The 22,739-nt window shown below is 34.6% G+C and overlaps 1 protein-coding gene across 1 annotated transcript; it reads left to right on the forward strand.

Annotated features, from left to right (window-relative positions):
• Nucleotides 1–9,154: 9,154 nt before the first annotated feature.
• Nucleotides 9,155–21,767, forward strand: LOC134695823 (neurogenic protein mastermind-like). Its single transcript, XM_063557250.1, has 2 exons — nucleotides 9,155–9,729; nucleotides 16,734–21,767. Exons 1-2 carry the CDS (start codon nucleotides 9,487–9,489, stop codon nucleotides 18,849–18,851), a joined length of 2,361 nt encoding a protein of 786 aa, XP_063413320.1. The 5' UTR covers nucleotides 9,155–9,486; the 3' UTR covers nucleotides 18,852–21,767.
• The last annotated feature ends 972 nt before the right edge of the window (nucleotides 21,768–22,739 follow it).

Consider the following 22,739-nt stretch of genomic DNA (forward strand, 5'->3'; position numbering starts at 1 on the left):
ATGATTGCCAATGAGACAACTATCCACTATCCACAAAAGACCAAAATGACACAAACATTAACAATTATAGGTCACCGTACGGCCTTCAGCAATGAGCAAAGCCCGTACCGCATATATAGTCAGCTATAAAAGGCCCCGATAAGACAATGTAAAACAATTCAAAGGAGAAAACTAACGGCCTTATTTATTTTAAAAAATGTGTAAGGGTTCCACGGAACCCGGTGTCTCGCCTACTTTTGCTGAAAATCGCAGGCTCAACAAAAGTGAGGAAAAAAATCAATGAAAATATTCTTCTTGATACTATCTTTTGATTGTAAGAAGCTTCTGTCCAAGTTTGGTAAAAATCCAGGATAGTTTTTGAATCTAATAAATGTTTTAAAAACTTTAACTGCAGAATGTATGTAATGTTTACTGGACATGCTGGAAGAAATCTAAGTCCATTTATAAGTATAATACGGGAAAAATGGATTTATTTTTTTACAAAAATTACTTCTGGATCTTATCTTTTTATCATAAACAAGCTACTGTCCAAGTTTGGTACAAACCAAGGATAGTTTAAGAAAGTTATTAAGATTTTAAAAACTTTAACCACAGAGTGAATGTAATGTTTCCCAGCAGAAAAACTAAGTCCATTTAAAAGTAAAATATGGAAAAAATTTATTTATTTTTTTACCAAATTTACTTCTGGATACTATCTTATGATCGTAAACAAGCTTCTGTCTAAAATTGGTACAAACCCAGGATAGTTTAAGAAAGTTATTAAAATTTTAAAAACTTTAACCACAGAGTGAATGTAATGTTTCCCAGCAGAAAAACTAAGTCCATTTATAAGAAAAATACTGAAAAAATGGAATTTTATTTTTATAAAATTTACTTCTGGATACTATCTTATGATCATAAACAAGCTTCTTTCCAAGCTTGGTAGAAATCCAGTATAGATAAAGAAAGTTATCAAAATTTCAAAAACTTTAACCAAAGAGTGAATATTTGTTGACGCCGACGACGACGGAATGTAGGATCGCTTAGTCTCGCTTTTTCGACTAAAGTCGAAGGCTCGACAAAAATGAACGAAAAACAAATATGTAACACATAACCAAACGACAACCACTGAATTACAGGCTCCTGACTTGGGATAGGTATAACTATTTTCTTCTTGTTGAAAGATGTACGGTTACCTTTGATTGCCTACATCCACCACATTTGTACATGGTCGGAAACATCGTGTAGAACGCAACATGCAGGGTACTGGCTATGTTTGACAGGCACGGGGGTAGCGGTTTTGAAACAGAAAAAAGGTTCAAAAGAGAAAAGGCGACCAAGGTAAGTAAAAAATCTTTTTTTTTTTAATTGTTAGCACCAAATAATGTACTAAATGGAATAAACCGAATCGTTATCTATTTCCAACAAGCAAATGCAGACGTTTCCATTGCAACGTTTTCTCAAACACGTCTCCCCAGTTTCCCGTGTCGAAAATGAGTTTTATATGTATAAAGTTTTAGGATATAATACTAATTTTGGCGAATTTTCCCGTATGATTTATACAGAAAATATTTCCTATCATAAAATTTTAAAAAATCAAATAAATGCCATGCCAGTTTATCAGTTACAATTTATTGGTTTTTAAAAGTTAATTTTTCATCGACATGTAACGTACGTGTCGCTCATGATGTTAGATTCTACGTCTCAAGGGGTGGAAACAATTATTTTTATTATCTGCCTATAATTCGCTATTTATGGTTTGTAAATCATACAAGACTACTATGTTCTGATGACTCTTGACAAACTTATTAAAGTATTTTCCCCATATTTTAGTTTTTTAGGCAATATGCAATTTTAGAAATAGATATAAGGCCTTAAATTATTTAGTTATATACATGATTATTTTTCCTTTTCGGTTTATAAATACTATATAGAATCATATTCAAAACAGTGTGGTCCTGGCCATTGATTGACGACCTAAATTATCCCATTGACTGGGACAGATTAGGTGAACGTTTGTCTGTAACGACCATTGCTCACTTCTTACTTATTATAGAATTTAAACTGTGAGGTCACCAAAGGTTCTTAACGCCTTTAATAATAAAAAGTATTCAGGAATAACCTTTATGTTTTGATTTATATTATTGATATAAATCAACACATCGTATTATTCCGGATTCGTTTTTCGAATTGCTTTTTTTAGGTGTTGAGAACCTTTGGTGACCCCACAGATTCAGTGTCTTTAACAAGTACATAGTGAGCAGTGATTGTTACCGACAGTCAATGGGATAATTTAGGTCGCCAATCAATGGCCAGGACCACACTGTTTTGAATATGATTCTATAATCACGGGCGAGAGAGGTCAAGACTATAACTGTTGGTGTCGTTCCTTTTGCTCAATATAGATTATTGGGAAGGGTTTTGTGAACTTTTCTCTCCTTTCATCGTCTTTGTTTGGTTTATGTTTTTTGCCATGACAATGTTATAGTTCCTTTCGACTTGTTAGTATTGACTTGTTCTCGGAACATTTTATTTATCACGATGACATTAAATGAATTTGAGTTGTCTTTCTTCGATCATTCGGAAATATTTAAAATCTCATTGTATGATGTACATAAAAAATTATTTAAGCTAATATATTTTCTAACATACATCATTCTGAAAGGAGGTAACATTTAAATTATTAAACCCACATTGATAGGAGGATGGTTTACTAAATTTTCAAACTATAGATGTAAAGCTCTTCTAGCTGTTTAAATAATCTCAACCTTTCGAAATTGTTCCTTTCAAACAGTTTTCCATCAAATTACAATAATTAAAGTGGCATAAACTGTAAAACACTTTTTCGTGTCACAATACATAATATTCCTGTTCACTTGCCACCTGTGTACTCAAAAATAATTAACATTTTATGTTCAAGTTCAAGTCACGCATTTTGAGGATGAAACTCACACAAGAATAAAAATTGGTCTGTTTGTGACAAATGAATCGTTTAAAGTAAAAGGTTAAAATAAGGTATGCACAAACTATAAATAAAAAATAAGTTACAAGATTACACTAGCTGCTTCGTTAAAGAGAAATTATCATGGTATCGCTTATAATTAGAACATTTTGTATTAAAGCAAGTTTCAATGAGAATATATATGAGAGAGGAGTTTGACTTGACAATATAACATACAAATTTTCAAATCTGTTTAGGAAAGTATTCTGGTAAATTTTGAAATTATAAAGAATCTAGGGTTTCAATTCCCTCTGGAAAAGTTGACCCGAGATGGTTTAGGCTAATTATTATAGGTACTTTTTGAACAAATTGGTCTTAATAAGTTATGCTTAATATATCTACCATGGGAATTTAAAAGAAAAAAAACCTTATAATCTACTGTCGAGCATTGAACCATGCTCCCAGGAACATTTGAGCAGCTTAATTAAAACATTAAATGACATCTCCTTCAGTGACGTGGGTTTAGACTTTAAAGAAGGATGTGACACAATTGCAATAGACAATAAACAAAACAAAAAAATAGAAATACTTTTGACAAAAAAATGAGTTAATAATATACATGTAGTCAAATATCAAAACCTGCATGTTTGATTATTGACCATGCACCAGAAGCAGCTCCATCCATTTTGATAAAAAAAAAACTTCGAGTAAAGTCTTTCCTCGTGGCTGATGCATATGAGCAAATAGTATTGTTGTTCATATGCAGGAGTCACCAAGGGCAGGTGCTTAAAGGACACTCAAGCCTATTCGATGTATGTTTGCACAAAAGTCGGGATACCCCCCTTTTTTTAAAACTCATTTCACCGTTCTAATTGTACACGTTCTGTCTATAGTGCGTATTATATTTGACCTTATTGAAGGGATGGACCCCCAGAAACACCGTTAGGATTATTAAATTAAGTGTTGATATACCTATTGCTTACAATAAGAGTGTTTAAGTTCATCTACCCACGGATAAGTTATAATAACTTGTATGCAGCATTGACAAGTTGTGTTAATATCATTGTGGTGTCCTAAGGTATCAAAACATATCCATGGGTAGTTGATCTACCGGCGAGACAACCACATATAAACACAGTTATTTTCTCCCTTAATTTTGACATTTATCATTTTCAATGTTACTATCAGTCAATCATCTTTGGTGCACGTGTCATCCAAGTAAAGAAATAAACACGTAATGTAAACGTCTTGACGGAGATCAAAAGTTAACGATTGGATTATGGTATACCCTAAGACCTCTTAAGAAGATAAAGACGCATACATATCACGTTACAGTTTAATTTGATCGCTCCGCTTGAGATGGGTATGGAATTTATTGAAAAAAATTAAAACGCAAATACGTGAACTTTCGGGAGCTATGTCATAGATTATAAAGAGCTTAGCCAGTAAACAGATGAAAGAGTGTTTTGTTGAGCTTTTCTCCTGTTTCGGCCACATACAAGCAAATTTCATTTTCGTCGAGTATTCAACTTTATGGTTGACGACAAAATATATTCTCACTACCAGTACCAAGTAGGTTGTACGAGACTCGTACATCGTCCTTGTTAATTGCATGCTTTTAAAAACTCCAAATTTGCAGATCTGACATACAGCTAAATTTAAGACGAATTATATTTATATTTAGCTTCTTTATTTCGTTGTGATATCTTTGAAATGGTATAAACTGTCTCTATTGTGAGTCGTTTAAATATTACACAAAGGACATTTCTCATTTTAACGATTTTTACATAACGTATATCTAACACCTGTACATGTCTGTGAAATATGAGATCTTATATCTCCACGATCTTAAAGAAATAAGTCATTGATAAAATTACACATAGTGTTTAAGATTTTTAGGTGAGCATTATCTTTGATGAAAATTTAATTATAATATGCTGACCTGTCTGAAAAATTGTCGCTTTACATAATATTGATCTATTTGTCTAGATATTGAGTAATACAAGTCAATAAAACCGAACATTCGTATGCAGTTATACCTGTCGATAGGCGTAGGTGCCACTTAACCCTCAGACATAACCATGATCACCCTATATATGCCGCATTAACATACGGGTAGGTGCCACAATACACTAGAATCTGCAAGACTATATGTGCCACATTACTCTAGACCTCGCATTATCAAAGGTTCCATATCAATTTTTGGTGCCACATTACTCTAGACGTCACACTACCGCAGGTGTCACATTATCCTAGATTCCGCACTACCGTAGGTGCCACATTACTCTAGACGTCGCACTACCGTAGGTGCCACATTACTCTAGACGTCGCACTACCGTAGGTGCCACATTACTCTAGACGTCGCACTACCACAGATGTCACATTATCCTAGATTCCGCACTACCGTATGTGCCACATTACTCTAGATGTCGTACTACCGTAGGTGCCACATTACTCTAGACGTCGCACTACCACAGATGTCACATTATCCTAGATTCCGCACTACCGTAGGTGCCACATTACTCTAGATGTCGCACTACCGTAGGTGCCACATCACTCTAGACGTCGCACTATTTCAGGTGCCACATTATCCTAGATTCCGCACTACCGTAGGTGCCACATTACTCTAGACGTTGCACTACCGTAGGTACCACATAACTGTAGACATCGCACTACCGCAGGTGCCAAATTACTCTATACAACGCACTACCACAGGTGCCACATTACTCTTGACGTCGCACTACGGCAGGTACCACATTACTCTAGACGTCGCACTGTCGTAGGTGCGACATTATCCTAGACGTCGCACTACCGTAGGCGCCCCATTACCCTAGACGTCGCACTACCGTAGGTGCCACATTACTCTAGATGTCGCACTACCGTAAGTGCCACGTTACTCTAGATGTCACACTGTCGTAGGTGCCACATTATTACTCTAGACGTCGCACTACAAAATAGGTGCCACATTACTCTAGACGTTGCACTATTTCAGGTGCCGCTTTATCCTAGATTCCGCACTACCGTAGGTGCCACATTATCCTATACGTCGCACTACCGTAGGTGCCACATTACTCTAGACGTCGCACTACCGTAGGTGCCACATTCCTCTAGACGTAGCACTACCGTAGGTGCCACATTCCTCTAGACGTCGCACTACCGTAGGTGCCACATTATCCTATACGTCGCACTACCGTAGGTGCCACATTACTCTAGACGTCGCACTACCGTAGGTGCCACATTACGCTAGACGTCGCACTACCGTAGGTGCCACATTATCCTAGACGTCGCACTACCGTAGGTGCCACATTACTCTAGACGTCGCACTACCGTAGGTGCCACATTACTCTAGACGTTCAGGGGCGGATGCAGGAATTTTCGAAAGGGGGGGTGCAAAACATATGTCCCGATACAAATGCATTGATCGGCAAAAATAAAGGGGGGGTGCGCACCCCCGGAACCCCCCCCCCCCCTCTGGATCCGCCACTGACGTTGCACTAGCGTAGATGCTGCATTACCATACATAGGAATAAGATGTGTTATGAATGCCAATGAGATAATTTATCCAAATCACTATTTGTAAAAGTAAACATTATACATGTATGTCAATGTACGGTCTTCAACACGGAGCCTTGGCTCACATCGACCATGCTAAAAAGGGTTCGAAAATGACTAGTGTATAAAACCCTTAACACAGAAACGTTCTTTTCTATATTTGATAAATGTGTCAGGCTGTATGTGCTTACTAAGTTTGATCTCCTGACCAAGATCGAAGCTAACGTTTCTTTATTTTTTATCTGGATCGGTACTTACTTAGATTTGAGTTTTTTTGTCGGGCATGTAGTTAAATAAATTTTAGGTCTGTGTAAAGCACTTGAGCTCAATCACGGTACTTTTAATGTTTTGGGTTACGGTCAAGCTCGGTGTTCATTGAGCTTGAGCTCTGAGTTAAACTTGGTGCTTAATAAACAAATATGTCGCACAGTTTTTTTTTTAAATTTATTATTATGCTTAATAAAGTCTTAGAAATATTTAATATTATTTGTTTTAATGATTTACATTAATGTATATGTATGTTTATTATCTTTTTATTCATACTATAGTACATGATTATATTTAATTTTAAATCCTGCTAGTTATTAATCAAGACTACGTATGTATGATAAAAAAAAAGACCATATTACATAATACATGAAAATCGTTATTTAAATCAAACTTCGGACCAACTTCAAATCCTGATAAAAATTGTTTGATAGATATATATGTCTATTCGAAGTTACTGGCTTTCGTTCAGAATATGATTGTATTTTTGCCAGAAGTTTTGTTATGATTGCCTTACATGTATTGTACTAATTTCTTGCTTTGTAATATCAATTTATCTTATTACAATCGTTCTTTTAATTGAATTTTGACAATTGAGAAAAACAACATTCATTGATTGCATACTAAATGTTATATATATATATATGCTTGGCAAGCATTGATTACAATTGTCAACCTCCTTTTCCCATTGAAATTATACCAAATCTGAAAATATTGACGCATCTACAGCATCATGGTCGTGCATTTCACGTGACGCATAATTAATTACACATCAGCATTACACGTGACGTATTACACCTCATCATTTCACCTCATCATTACACCTCACCATTACACCTTACCATTACACCTCAGCATTACACCTCAGCATTACACCTCATCATAACACCTCAGCATTACACCTCACCATAACACCTTACCATAACACCTCAGCATTACACCTTACCATAACACCTCAGCATTACACTTCATTATCACACCTCAGCATTACATCTCAACATTACACCTCAGCATTACATCTCACATTACACCTCAGCATGACACCTTACCGTTACACCTCACAATTACACATCAGCATTACACCTTTCCATTACACCTCATCATTACACCATAGCACTACACCTCAGCATTACACCTTACCATTACATCACAGCATTACCTCACCATTACACCTTACCATTACACCTCAGCATTACACCTTACCGTTACACCTCACCATTACACATCAGCATTACGCCTTACCATTACACCTCAGCATTACACCACAGCATTACACCTTAACATTACACCTCACCATTACACCTTACCATTACACCTCAGCATCACACCAATAAATTACATAATCAATTCAAATAACATATATATGTTATTCAACTTTAAGTTATTGCTTTATATTTCAGTGCTGCAAGCATATATGAAACATTATAGGGTCAGAAACAGGTTTGTGAAATAGTTCGAAGATTGTTTTTTAAACCTGGGACTATTAAACTAACAGTATATATCTCTTGTCCAACATGATAAAGGTCCACAAATATATCGCTTCATTTGCTTTATCTAAAATGAAAACTTAACTGCAAGGAAACCCGTAAAATGATAAAATAAGAATTTGATAAAAAAAAAAAAATACTTTCAATTTTCTTTAATTAATGAAATAAAGCCTGGCTATAGAAATCATTGCGACCGACTACTTTTCGATTTAAAACAAATTTTAAGTCAATGCTAAAAATTATTGTCAGCACTAGACAGGGTCTATCTATACTAGAGGCAGGGACTTTCTATACTAGTAGAAAGTCCCTGCACTATGTGACTTTATAAAGCAATCTTTACCTTAAAAATAAGTTGCAAAATAATGCAGTATATGTCCTTCAAAAGTAAAACTGTTGTATTATTATGTAATATTGTGTTATTTGACAGTTGTTTTTGTTTCCACATATGCAAATGAACGGTAATTATAATTAATAGTCCATTAATAAGTACTAAACGTTTGAAATAAATTTAAATGCATGTATAAAAGCAATGTCAAATATAAAATGGAATACGTAATTTATTTAAGTTTTGTGAATACAATATAAATTATTACTTGAAAATAAAAATGTTTGTGTTTATTCACTATACTGCAGTATTCAAATCTTTGTTTTGTTGTATTTAAAACTGAGTAAATTAATGTCAGTAATATCACAGATGGGTAATACCTAAATTCACACAAAAGTGTCAATTCTAGACAATTTATGTATTAAAATAAACAAACATTGAAGCTTTTAAAGATTATTAAATAGCGAGTTAAGTAAAATTATAAAACAGAGAGTAAAACAACAGCAGGTAGTATTGTCCTTTATACAAAGACAATAAGTATACATGTTTTAGTGTACGATCACTTCCTATAGGTAATGGTGACCTAGCTGATAACGTCACAATTCGATGAGTTCCCACACAACCTTACACCCCTTGTAATCAATGGATGGATCAGTCCAAAATAGAAAGCGTGCCGTAAAATATTAATCTGGAATATTGTACGGTACATTTGCTACACTTACGAAAGGAAATTACATAAAAAGTTATCTGTCTTACGAATTTACATTAGTACATGTGCATAGTGTATGTGTGTGCTATTGATGTGTGAACGGTATGTAATACATTTGGGACGTAAACAAAGCGATCAATGGAGATAGTTGTGTATCGTTAAAGGTCGGTGATTATTACGGGACATTCAGGTCTCGTAAGAACGTTACATACATGCATATAATATTATGGGGGATTTTTCCTCCCCCAAGCGGCGGGATGTAGTCGAACGCTTGAGGAGGCGATTCGATATTTACAGAAGACATCAAAATAAATCTGCAACCAGATATGACAATACTATAAATAGCTTATATGAACGTGAAAGACAAGAAACTTTGTTGTTACGTGAACGGTGGCTACAGAGTAAAGCAAAAAAGGCTTCTAAGACTAAAAAGGACAGTTCTGGAGAGCATAGGAATTTAGGGCTTACGGTAAGTCTCACTATTTCTATTTATTACATAGTATTTCCCTGTGACCCCAATGTTGACATTTTGATTGAATGGGATTGACCGAGTCACGTGGCCACACGATGCAACTGACCAATGGTAACTAACCTTAAAGATCAAGTGTTGTTAAAATTAATTAAATACATAGTGTACCCTAGAGGCGTAAATAGATATTTGTCACCTATAACAGAATAATGTAGCCAGTTTATTTTTAGTACAATTAAGATGTACATTTGTGTACCTAATAATTGACACGTGTTTGACCTGATTATTAATTTGCAGTAGAATAAAAGACATTTTATTTATCATCAGTATACATGTAATACTATATTTTGATTGTGTTGTAAATTTTAGAACCCATGAGGAACTCTTCAATACTAAAATGTATTAGCTGAATTGTTCAACTTTTAAAGTTTGCAAGCCTACTGCAAATATCAAATGCACACAGCTTTTACCTTTAATAAATTTACAATATTCCCTAGACCTAAGATTAAGGAAAACAATTTCAACAAAACAAAAAATCGAAAAACTCTTAATATTAAAGACATAAAGCATTGTAAAGTATACACATTTGTAGCAAGAAAATAAAGGAGTAGGTCCGGTAAGACCTCTTTTTGGCCCCAAAATATAGCGGTTTTACAAAATTGTTAAAATGTAAACTTTTACTTAGTTATTGGATAGCAGAATGGTTCTGCTACATAAATATGGGCTGTTTTTTACACTACAATGTACATATATTGGGTACTAGCACCATGAAGTCGTGCTAAATTACTGAAATCTTCACAATTCCATCATTTTAGTTAAATTTTAGACGGTTTCCGGGTAAAACGAAAGTGGCCGCATTCGTGTTCATCCAAAATATTGAAATGGAAATTGTATTTGATGATATTACATAACATATGTAAAGATTGAGGATGAACACAGATGCGGCCACTTCCGTTTTTGACAAAAACCATCTGAAAAGTGACATTTTTTCGGATATTTGGTAGATTTTCCATATTTGAGCTTGAATCGGATCGTTTTTAATGACTTAATAAGTTAAAATCTTGCACACAAATTAATTGAATCATATGAAATAGACACTTAAGTGTTTAAAAAGTGGTCAAAATCTTTCGTCAGTTGAAACTGAAATTTGAGGCCAAAAACGGTCCTTACCGGACCTACTCCTTTGATTATTTCACATTTTGAATGATGTAGACAACTTTTTGAGCATTTCCCCTCCCTCTCCTGTCCAAATACATGCAAGGACGTAATGTCAAATAAATAGATGAATAATAAATAAATACACTGAAATAGATAAATAATACTAATAAATACATGAAATAAATAAATAAATGAAAAAATAAATAAATAAATTAAAAAATAAATTAAAAAAAATACATAAATAAATAAATAAATAAATAAATAAATAAATAAATAATTTAATTAATTAATTAATGAATGAAAAAAATTTAAAAAAAATAAGAAATTAATTTGAAAAACTTAATAAATAAATATACAGGATATACATGTTCATAACATGCATAACAAAAATATACAAAAAATATACAAATATTTAAATGCATAAATATTATAATTATTGTAAAATTTTCAATTTTTTTTCACTTTTAAAAAAACTGGTCAGTAATCAGGATTTAATATTAATAATTTTATAACACTATTTCATTTGTCAGTAGGACACAGGACATTAAGCCTAATAGCCCTATTTTTTAAGTAATTTATTTTCAGGAAGATGTATGTACCCTTAGTTAGATAGAAAAATTACTAACGGTTAGTAACAAATAGAGCAAAAAGTAATTCCTCAAACATAAAATCAAACTGATTGAGGCATGTGTAGTTGAAAGGTTGCATGGCAAAATGTTATTCCCAGTTCAACTTACATTTATATTATACATTGGCTGCCTGAGTCCTGACTGTCTTAATACTGTATATTGAATTTGATTTTTTGTGTTTTTACACAACTTTTTATTTTTACACTCCTTTTGGGCTATTTCCTAGCAGCCAGTTTTTATTGGTGAAGGAAGCCAGGGAAAACCACTGACCTTCAATAGGAAAACTGACAATCCTAGTCAATTAAGATTGAAGTTGAGTGCACCTACATGAGCAGGATTCGAACTCACAACCTCAGTGTTGACTGCATGACATTAAATAACCAGTCCAAGGGCCAAATCACTGACATTCTGCACCTTTAAATCATGATTAATTATTGTCAGATGGTTTATTTTGTGTAATTGGTTCTTATTCTGATTTTTTTATATAGATGAAATATCTGCCACTGGACATAAACAATCAAGAAACAGGTTCTGTACATTATTTGATTTGACAGACTTTTGTCCAAGGAAATGGTTGGTCTTTCTTATACAAAAGATGTCAAAAAAAATGTATTAACATGATTAAAGTATCTGACGTCCGACCCAAAGGGTGTCCAATAAAAACCTGACATCTAATTGATATAATACAAAATATGCTGACCAACTAATAAATATCTTAATGTCCAACACAAAGGGTGTCCAATAAATACCTGACATCTAATGTCCAACACAAAGGGTGTCCAATAAATACCTGACATCTAATGTCAGACATAAAACTAATAAATACCTTAATCTAATGTCAGACACAAAGTGTGTCCAATCAATACTGGACATCTAATGTCCAACACAAAGGGTGGCCAATGAATACTTGGTATCTAATGTCAGACCTGATATCTAAAGGGTGTGCAATAAATACCTGATATCTAATGTCAGACACAAAGGATGTCCAATAAATACCTGATATCTATTTTCAGAAGCAAAGGGTGTCCAATAGATACCTGACATCTATTTTCAGACACAAAGGGTGTCCAATAAATACCTGATACATGTATCTGTTGTTGACTCAAAGATTCATAATATGTAAATGAGAATTGTACCACGTGATAGTATGAACTGGACTGGCTTCATAGTCTTGATATCATTAAAATCTTTAAAACACGGATATTATAAGTTGCCCTTCTCAGAGTCCTTATTTACAATCACTTTGATATTTCCGTAAAGTTATCAGGCGGTCAAAATCAAAACAATGAACGTGAATTTAGTGAACTTTTCGTGAGATTATTCTTCTTGAAATAGTAACATTTTAATTTTACGTGTGAACCTAGATTTCAACAACTACATGTACCCATACAAGGTTTGGACTTGCTTATTCTTTGGAAATTCAAGTTTCAAATTTTACCCCGGCAACCTGTTTTTGTAATGACCTTGTAAGCTTATTTTTAACACGAAGACAAGTATGCAAATTTGATGTTTCAGCCATTTTAGCCTGTATTTTATTCTGCAATGTTAAAAGCCTCTTGCCTCGATTTTTAAATAGCTCAGGAACCTGCAATGTTTGCAACAACAGTCATTTTGTTTCGTTTAAATGATTTTTATTGTTGTGTATATTCATTTTCTGCTCTGGCAACCTGTCTATCACTTAAAATTAAAATTTAAACAGACATTTTTTTCAAGTTCCCTATCATTTTAATGTAATTTCCGTGACCGATTTCTTTAGTATAATATTCAAATAAGCAAAGTGGCTTTGATTTCAGGATATATGGTCCAGGCTCAGGTCCAATAAATACTTGACATCTAACGTCAAACTTTAAGGGTGTCCAACAAATACTTGACATCTAACGTCAAACTTTAAGGGTGTCCAACAAATACCTGATATATAATGCCGATACAAAGAGGGTTCAAAAAATACCTGAGATCTAATGTCAGACACAAAAGGTGTCCATAACCATGATAACATACATGACTTCTAATGTCTGACACAAAGGAGGTCCATTGAATACCTGAACTATAATATTTGACTCAAAGGATGACCAATAAATACCTGATATCTAATGTCCCACACAAAAGGTGTCCAATAAATACCTGATACCAAAAAAAACCTGATATCTAATGTCTGACATAAAGGCTGTCAAATAAATACCTGACATCTAACATGTCTAATGCCAACACTAAAGAAGCTGGTCAATCAATATATACCTGACATTTGAGATCAGACACATATGACGCTGACCCACCAAAAAATATATATATAATGTCAGACAAAAAGGATGTCCAATAAATATCTGACATCTAATGGCACCCTCTTTTATATATAACTTTGATGAGCATGTACATTGTAACGGGAATGTAGTACACAAGAGAGTTACATTGTACAATGAAATGGGGAGGGCAGACTGATTGTGTAAGATTACAAACAACTTGTTCATTGTAAATGGATTAAATTTCACATGTTACATTACATATTTTATTGTTGCGATCGTCGAATATAACGTTTATGGCTCAATTAAATTAATTTCATAACATAATTGCTCCGCTTTAAAATGTTAAAGTTATTTAATACACCATACAAATGAATAGTCAGATTGTTAAATAGATCTCTTGGTTGCGTGTGAAAAGATAATTTATACGTGTACCTGTAAAAAAAGGTCTCGCATAGTTAACGTGTATAGATCATGTACACTTATACACTATCATACCACATGTCAGTGTAGTCCGTCTACATTTGCTCTACCATACCAACATGTAGAACGTACATTTAACAGTACCAGCGTGTAGATACATTTTTGTAGTACATCTACTCTATCATACCAGCGTGTAGATCGTACATTTACTCCATATCATACCAGCGTGTAGATAGTTATAGGTTTCATAACGAGTAAGAATTAGATATCGCTTGATATCAACTCGAGTTATTTAATTTCAATATAATAATAAACGAGCCTGTGGCGAGTTTGTTATTACTATTTAAATTAAATAAAGAGAGTTGATATCAAACGATATCTAATTCTCCCGAGTTGTGAAACCTATTTCTCTTATGGTAAACATGCTTTTTGTGCTTAATAAAAAAAATCCGCGAAACGTCGACCCAGTCGCTTGAACATAACTGCATTGTGACGTCATATGTCCTGTTCGTCGTCAATCTTCAACATAAGACTTTTTTAAACATGTTGTACGCTTCAGAATGTAATAATATTAGAATAAGAATATATGATAAGGTGAAAAGTGTGCGTATTTTCTATATTATTGAAGAAATCGCTTATCTCCGTTGTAATGGAGGAAATGTACATCATTGTGACCTTTAACTGTCAACAATGACCTAAAGAATAGCCAATGAAAATGCCGCAATATCGTTTCAGGAGGTTTCGTTGGCCAATCAAATTAACGCATTTTTCGTATCACTTTTTCGTATCACACTCCGGACAGTGTGATACGAGAATTATCTATTCATGCGAGGAATAGATAACAGGCCCCAACCATAAGAGAATACATTTTATGCTATCATACCAGCGTGTAGATCGTACATTTAATCCATATCATACCAGCGTGTAGATACATGTAGTACATTTTATGCTATCATACCAGCGTGTAGATCGTACATTTACTCTATCATACCAGCGTGTAGATAGTACATTTAATAGTACCACCGTGTAGATCGTACAATTACTCTCACACCAGCATGTATAGATCATACGTTGCTCAATGATTATACCAATGTGTACATGTAGATCGTACATTTACTCTCACACCAGCAAGTTTAGATCATACGTTGCTCAATGTTCATACCAATGTGTAGATCGTACATTGACTCTCACACCAGCAAGTATATATCATGCGTTGCCCAATGATCATATCAGAGTGTAGATAGTTCATTTACTCAATGATTATACATGTAAAAGTGTGTAAATAGTACACTTACTCAATGATTGTAATAGCGTGTAGATTTTACACGTACCCAATCATTCCAGCGCGTATAGTACGGTCGCCAAGTACATTTGTTCTTAATCCAATAATGAACCCATCTTATTATAATCCTAAAAATGAAAAATAATTCCGGTATCTTTCCGACCTTACAAAACTAGATCTATATATGATTTTTCTGTTTACAGATTCCGAACCTAAAGTGTGTTGACTTTCGCCAGTTTAAAATTATGATAAACTGTTACTTGCTAAACGACCATTTCAAATGATTTCATGCATATTCATGAGGACGCGGAGAAATTAACTATAATGATGCAATTGGTTGGCGACTGCCTCTATGATAAGGGTATGATGACCGTGCTTAAACGGTAGCCGATCGTAACCCTCAGACGGAAAACCGGGGACTTTTCTATGTATCCAAGTCGTCACATACTGTATCATCGGAGCTTGTCTATCAGGGGTAGATCAAGCAATTGTATTAAGGGGTCCAACTATATGTCCCCAATCAAATGCATTGAGTGGCCAAAAAAGGGGGGATTCCAACCCCTAGACCCCCCTTTTTTGGATTCGCCACTGGCTCATTATACTTCTACTGCACATCTCCTTTTAAGTCGAAAACTAAAACCTTTCTTGGGCATTTTTCTACATGTTATATTTAAACATTGAAAATAATCGAACTTAATTTTTTAATTATTTCTAAGTGAAGAAAAAAAAATCCTCGAATTTTATGTATTTACTTTGCATGTGATATATGTCGTTTTTAAATCGGTGTTTAATATATAAATTAAAAGGAATTAAAAAGATAGTTAAAAGCATCGAAGAAAGAAGTGTGTTACTTGTTAATGTTATGTTGAGGTTCCGGCATGAAGAATCAACAGCGTTCCTTGTAAAAAATGTTAATTATTCAAATGTCTAATATTTTGACCATTTCAGTATAAAGCAATACAACTGCAGGTCATTATGACTTTTCTCTCTCTCCATCTATACCGGGTATATGTGAATGGCATATATTTAAGCGTACACGTATAGTCGAACACTTTAAATTTTGATAATAACTAAGTGTTTTTGCGGTAAATTGTGTAGGAATTAAAGACCAATGTCTCCTCGTATTGGATATTATATTCCCCAGAATTAACCCAGTATTCTGTAGCTTTGATAAATTACCCTCTGATGATGGAAAAGAATCGAAGAGAATGAAAGCCAAATTAGTTGAATTTTGATTAATTTTGTTGATTAATTCATTTTGTTCTGTCTTTGTAGAAATTACTCAAGAAAAAGATCGATAGTAGCCAATCAGAGAGTCAGAATCTTGACACTAGTGCGTTCGATTTTGATGAGTCGGACACCATTACTACACAGAAAACGGTTAAAGGTGGATCCGGAGTCGACGTGTCTGTTCGCATTGTTCAGGAAATCACGGGCGGAAACTCGCAGCAAGTACAAACAAACGTAGCCGTTAGTACTACAGTCAAAACACACATAGAATCGAAAGATAAGCCATCAACTAGTGTCGAAACAAGTACAAAATTTGAGTGTAAGCAAGAACCTTGTGATGACATTCCGGGTATACATTCTAATAAATCTGATATAAGTCACACTGGCTCAGAAATCCTTGATCAAGAAGAGCTGGAAGAAATATTAAAAACAATTGAAAAAGATGAAAGTAAATTAAGTGACGAGATTTTCGAAGAATTACAAAAATTTGACCAAATTTACAGTAAAGTGTCCCAAGAGGATAGTAATGACTCAAGTATGTTTGGCAGTATGACCGGAAGTTCTCCAGGCTTACACAAACAGCCTCCTTATGATCCCGGAAGTGCTGGGAATACCGGAAATATGTTCGAGAGTCCACCTTCCAATCCAGTAAGAACGCCACCCGTCCCATTTAGACAACCGGGGGCAATTACTACTATGACTGAAACTGGTCCTGCAGCTGAAACGCTTAAACAAATGGCTGCACAACATCAAAGTAACCAACATCACGGGGGCTCACAGTATAAACAATTCAATACACACATTCAAGAGGGGAACTATACGAACCAGTACCCTCCAGCTATGGACACGTCTTACGGATACGGTAACCAACAGAATATAAATAATATGAGAAACGGTAATGTTGTTTATCAGGAAGGAAACCAAGACATGTATGCAGGAACGAAACCATTGACTCACTATCCGGGGGTTGGAGGAAACCCCACGCCTTCTTCCCTACAACAATTACAAAATCAGGTGCAGTCTTTCAGTCAGAGTCCTCAGATGGAGATAACACAAACACAACAGATGCACGTGAGTGACGGGTCACGCAGACTACAAATGTCTCAGACACAACAGATGCACATGCGTCAACCGCCACAAAATATATCTATGTCTCAACATCAGTCATTTTCAATGCCTAACAACATGGCACAAAGACAGTCACCGGGTTACATGAATGAACAAATGAAAATGCAGCAAATGTACCAAGAAAAAATGAGACAGGAGCAACGTCATCAAAGCATGCAGGCGGCGCAAATGCAACAATTCATGAGACCTCCACCCGAATATAAACAATCGGAGGGATACTCCGCTAGTAGACAAAACCCCTTACAAACAATGCAAGACATGGTCGAACAAACAAACACCATGCAGACTTCTGGATATGGAAGTGTCAAAACTGAAAACACACCTCATATCCAGAATGGCATGATGCAATCTGCTCAAATGGCCGCCATGCAGCGAGGACCTTCTAGCTCAACGATTAATACGGGGCCAGTTATATCACAGAATGATGCAGGGTATCATATGCCACAAATACAACGTCAACAGTCGTACCCGGGGGGTATAGACTCCTCGTTAGTGCGTCAAAATCGTCAAAATGGACATGGGTACACGAGTGCTATAATGCGAAACCAGAGACCTCCGAATGTCAATGTTGGACCAGATGGCTTAAATATTTCACAACCCCGTACACAAGAATGGCCTCGTCACATGATGCATGGAACTATGAACGGAATGGCCAGGCCACAAAATCCCAATATAATGTATAACAACACATATGCAGGCCAAGCTGGAACAACTGTGACTAATGTTAATCAGACAAGGCCTATGCAGATGACGGCATTGCAATCTCAAGCTATGATGCAAAACAATGCACAGGCGCAACACATGATGATGCAACAACAGGGCATGCAGATGTCTCAAAGAATGGCAATGGCCAATCAAAACAACTCTAGCTTTAATCAGCGTCCACCACAACAAGATGACTTCATGAACATCTTAGATAGTGCTTCTCAAAGCGGCAATTCCGATTACATAGATAATATGGCTGCACAAAGTACAGGTGTCAGCAGTGATGCTGCTTGGTTAGATGAAATTCTAAGTGGTAACCGAGACTTGTGAATAAATGTGGATATTCATATTCATAGAGTTTAATTTTACGCGAAATCATAAAACAAACTTAATCACTGCGAGCAAGATTTAAGGTTCATCTCAGGAGTTACTTGTACATATTAGGTAGAGATATTAAGAATTGTGGGTAATGAAACAATGCGAAATAATTATTCTTGTGTGACGGAATTATGTCGCATAATACGCATATATCCATTACTGTTAAATGACTTCGTACACCTTGAGATGGCTTCGTTTGTGATAAGTCAGAAGTACTTAAGAAACCGGAGACTACCTCGAAGTGTGTATATCTTTGTAGAAGATAAGTTTCTTATTACTTTTTATCACAAGAATGTTGAATCAGGGAAAATTTAAATCAAATGAAACGTAGAAAACAGATAAAGGCCACACCATATTGATGTTTTGTTATTATCAGCCATATAAAGGCCACAATAATGAAATACGTGTTTTTTGGCGTCAATTAAATTTTGTTTGTGTTGGGACATGTAACCTTAATGTGTTTCTCTTAATGACTCACAGATTAACACCTGTTGATGAATGCATTTATTCCACAAATCTGAGTGTAGAGAGATGTAGACTGGGAACAAAGTGTATGTGCGTCTGTTTTCATGGTATCATAATTTAAAACTCAAACAACTATTTACAATTGATTGTCGAATGCTATGAAAAACCTTTTTATTTGTTAGGTAAAAATATTAGTACAATTTAGTTAATCTACATTTTTCAAACTGCTTTTACTTTTTTTTTTGGGGGGGGGGGGGGGGGGGGAGGGATCAGTTATCAGGTTTATCAACGTAATCAAATTCTTTAAATATATATGAAAATAAATTAATTTATGGAAGAGAAATTCTTGTCATGATTGACAATTTGTACACAACAAAATAGGGATATTGAAGATTTATTTTCCTGTGGCCTCGGCAGATTTTTAGCTTGCAATTTTATTGTATTATATTTAAGGGAATTGTATGAAAATAGATAGGGACAATTTCCCTTGCTTTTTGTTTACACATGATATCACTTTTTAAGAAAGATAACATATATATTTCATGCCTGTTGAATTTATGCACAATTTACGAACATTTCATATAATTTGATAGTTCTTGAACGGAAAGCACAACTATAGAAATGGTTGCGTGGTGTATGTGAAATATTTTTGGTGCTCAACGAAAATTGATAAAATGAGGTGTTTGTCTTTATTTTTTAGAAATCAAGCACATTTGTTGACATTGTATTTTTCTAATATCGGCAGTTGACCATTTATAACATCGTATATGCTACAGTCATTGTGGTCTTTTTTAATAGACTGTATGAATTTTGCTCATTGCTGAAGGCCGTGCAATTACACATGTTTGCTACATCTGCTCAGTATGGACTCTGCATTGGCAATCATACCACATCTTATTTTATACTTTATCGGTAAACACAAATGAACTATTATGCGATTCGCGGTTTTGTTGTAATGATACATGTCCTAAAACGAGGAAAATAAAAAGCCTTTCATACGAAAACTGAAATTTGAGGGTTAAGTTTTATAGATATTTTAGTAAGCAGCGACGGTCTGGTCAAATTCAGCAAGCACTTCTGAGATATGTACCTTGTGTTCATCACTCGATGATCATGATGGTGTGACAGCTTTCATCAAAATTATCTGCAGGTGACTGACACTAAATAAGTGAAACAAATTCAAGGGAAATTGAGCCTTCATCATTTGGTTGAAATATTCCACTTTTTATATAACATTGTTTTAGTTTTTATCGTACGTTTCAGAGAGTTGTCGATCTCGTAATTTTTATACATGTAGATAAATTTCAAACTGTATTTATTTTTTAAAGCATTTTTTCATTCTGTACAAAGAACATGTAATCATTTTGAATTTATAGATTTTAGTATGTAATGTTAATACCAATAGCAAAGATGGACTGTCCATGAAATGTATCCATCTAGCTTTTCTCTATCCATCGAAACAAATCTTCAGTTCAAAACGAAGAAGGCTTAATACATATACATGTACAATATCGAAGCACAAGTATACACAAATGGTAATAGTAAAAGTCCACACGTCACAGGTCTTTTCACTAAGAATCTTGCGTAAACAATTGATTATAATAGTTATAATGTATATAATGTATAGAACTTGTAAGTTTATTGTTCCTTGTCTGATTTTTGTGTGAAATTACTGCTTGATACTTTCGTCCTGCACGACAAGCAACCATGTCTCGCCCTAGGCCGCAATTAACAAATTATTATATTGATGTTGCCTACCCATGCCTTGTAGGGTAGATGTATATGTGGCTTTTTTAAGCCAACACCATATGTTACATAGTTTAGACAAGAAAACGAAATTTTAGAGCACAAACAAGTCTTTTTAAACAAAGTAAAACGATTTGTGTCATAATTTCTATTAGGGTAAGCTGCTTTTTAGGTGGATTGGTCGGCAAGATCTTTTAATTTTATTGTTGGCCTTCGTATTACCGGTATAAAGATTCTGTACAAAATTGGGGTTCGTCTTTTTCATATCTGACCATGTGGTAATATACAACGTTAGAACTGAAGATTTGTTTCAGAGAATTTTCTTAAACGAGAACACAGAAAACCGACAAACATTGTTAATATAGTGCGCTACTAACCAATATCTCGAATTCATCTGTCTTTGTACGAAGTCAAATGTAAATAGTACTTAAAAAATGTAGGGTTGATTCAGAGAAACATTTTTGGCGGGAAATTAATATAATTTCCTCATGGAATCAACCCCTTTGACAATGACAGAGGTTTGTTATAAATGTTTGTCGTTCATTACTTGTACGCTATAGTAGATCATACATTTGTAATTGTTTATTTCCTTTTTGGAAAATCTAGATACATACTTGTTACATTTAAGTTTTTATAATTAAAATATTTTACAATATATATTGTGAGAATGTACATTCAATTGTGAGATATGTTTTAATACTTGACACCATTACTGGCCACGTTGTAGGGGTTGTTGTAATACCAACGAGAATTGACAACATTACTGGGCGGGTTGTAGGGATAGTTGTAATACCAACGAGACACTAGCATTGTTGACCAACTTCTGGTTCTTTTTAACCACCTCTACGGTCCCATGATAGTTCGACAGTGGTGGGTGCGATATCCGGCAGTTTAAAATAAAAGCGATGTTTGATTCTTTTCCACTAAACACACACCATTTTTGAATGAGAGCTAAGATTGTCTGGCTTAGATTTGGAATAATGTGTCATGGAGTGTCTGTGTCTGGGGACTGTTTTTATCCTGTTCTGAGTACCAGTCAACAATTCCTGGTTCATATGGACTGTTACACGTCACGTTACATTTCTGTTCTGGGTACCAGTCAATTACAAAGAATTCCTGGTTCATATTTATGTCACAGCTATGTGGTCACGTCCTTGAATGCATGTAATATTTGCCACTATACATTGAAAAAAAGATGGTTACCTTTCCCTGCATATGAAGCTTTATTATGGTTCACGAAAAATATTGGGTTCATGAAACCGCTTTGTCCGTCCTACGTCGGTCGATCTATGTGTCAGAAACATGGATGTTAGGGTCAATATGTCAATATAAAAAAGAAGATGTGGTATGATTGCCAATGAGACAACTATCCACAAAAGACCAAAATGACACAAACATTAACAATTATAGGTCACCGTAAGGCCTTCAACAATGAGCAAAGCCGATACCGCATATAACAAGGTCACTATTCATTAAAAAAATAAAAGTATATAAAAAATGGTTTGTGGATGGAAAATATCTTAACCATAAAAATGTAAAATACAGAAGACGAGAAGGAGCCTAGTGATTTAAGGACCAATGTCAAGGTTCTTGTAATAAAACGTACATGTAGATAAAAATAGCAGAATG

This window comes from Mytilus trossulus, chromosome 14, assembly GCF_036588685.1.
Source record: "Mytilus trossulus isolate FHL-02 chromosome 14, PNRI_Mtr1.1.1.hap1, whole genome shotgun sequence".
NCBI lineage: Eukaryota > Metazoa > Mollusca > Bivalvia > Mytilida > Mytilidae > Mytilus > Mytilus trossulus.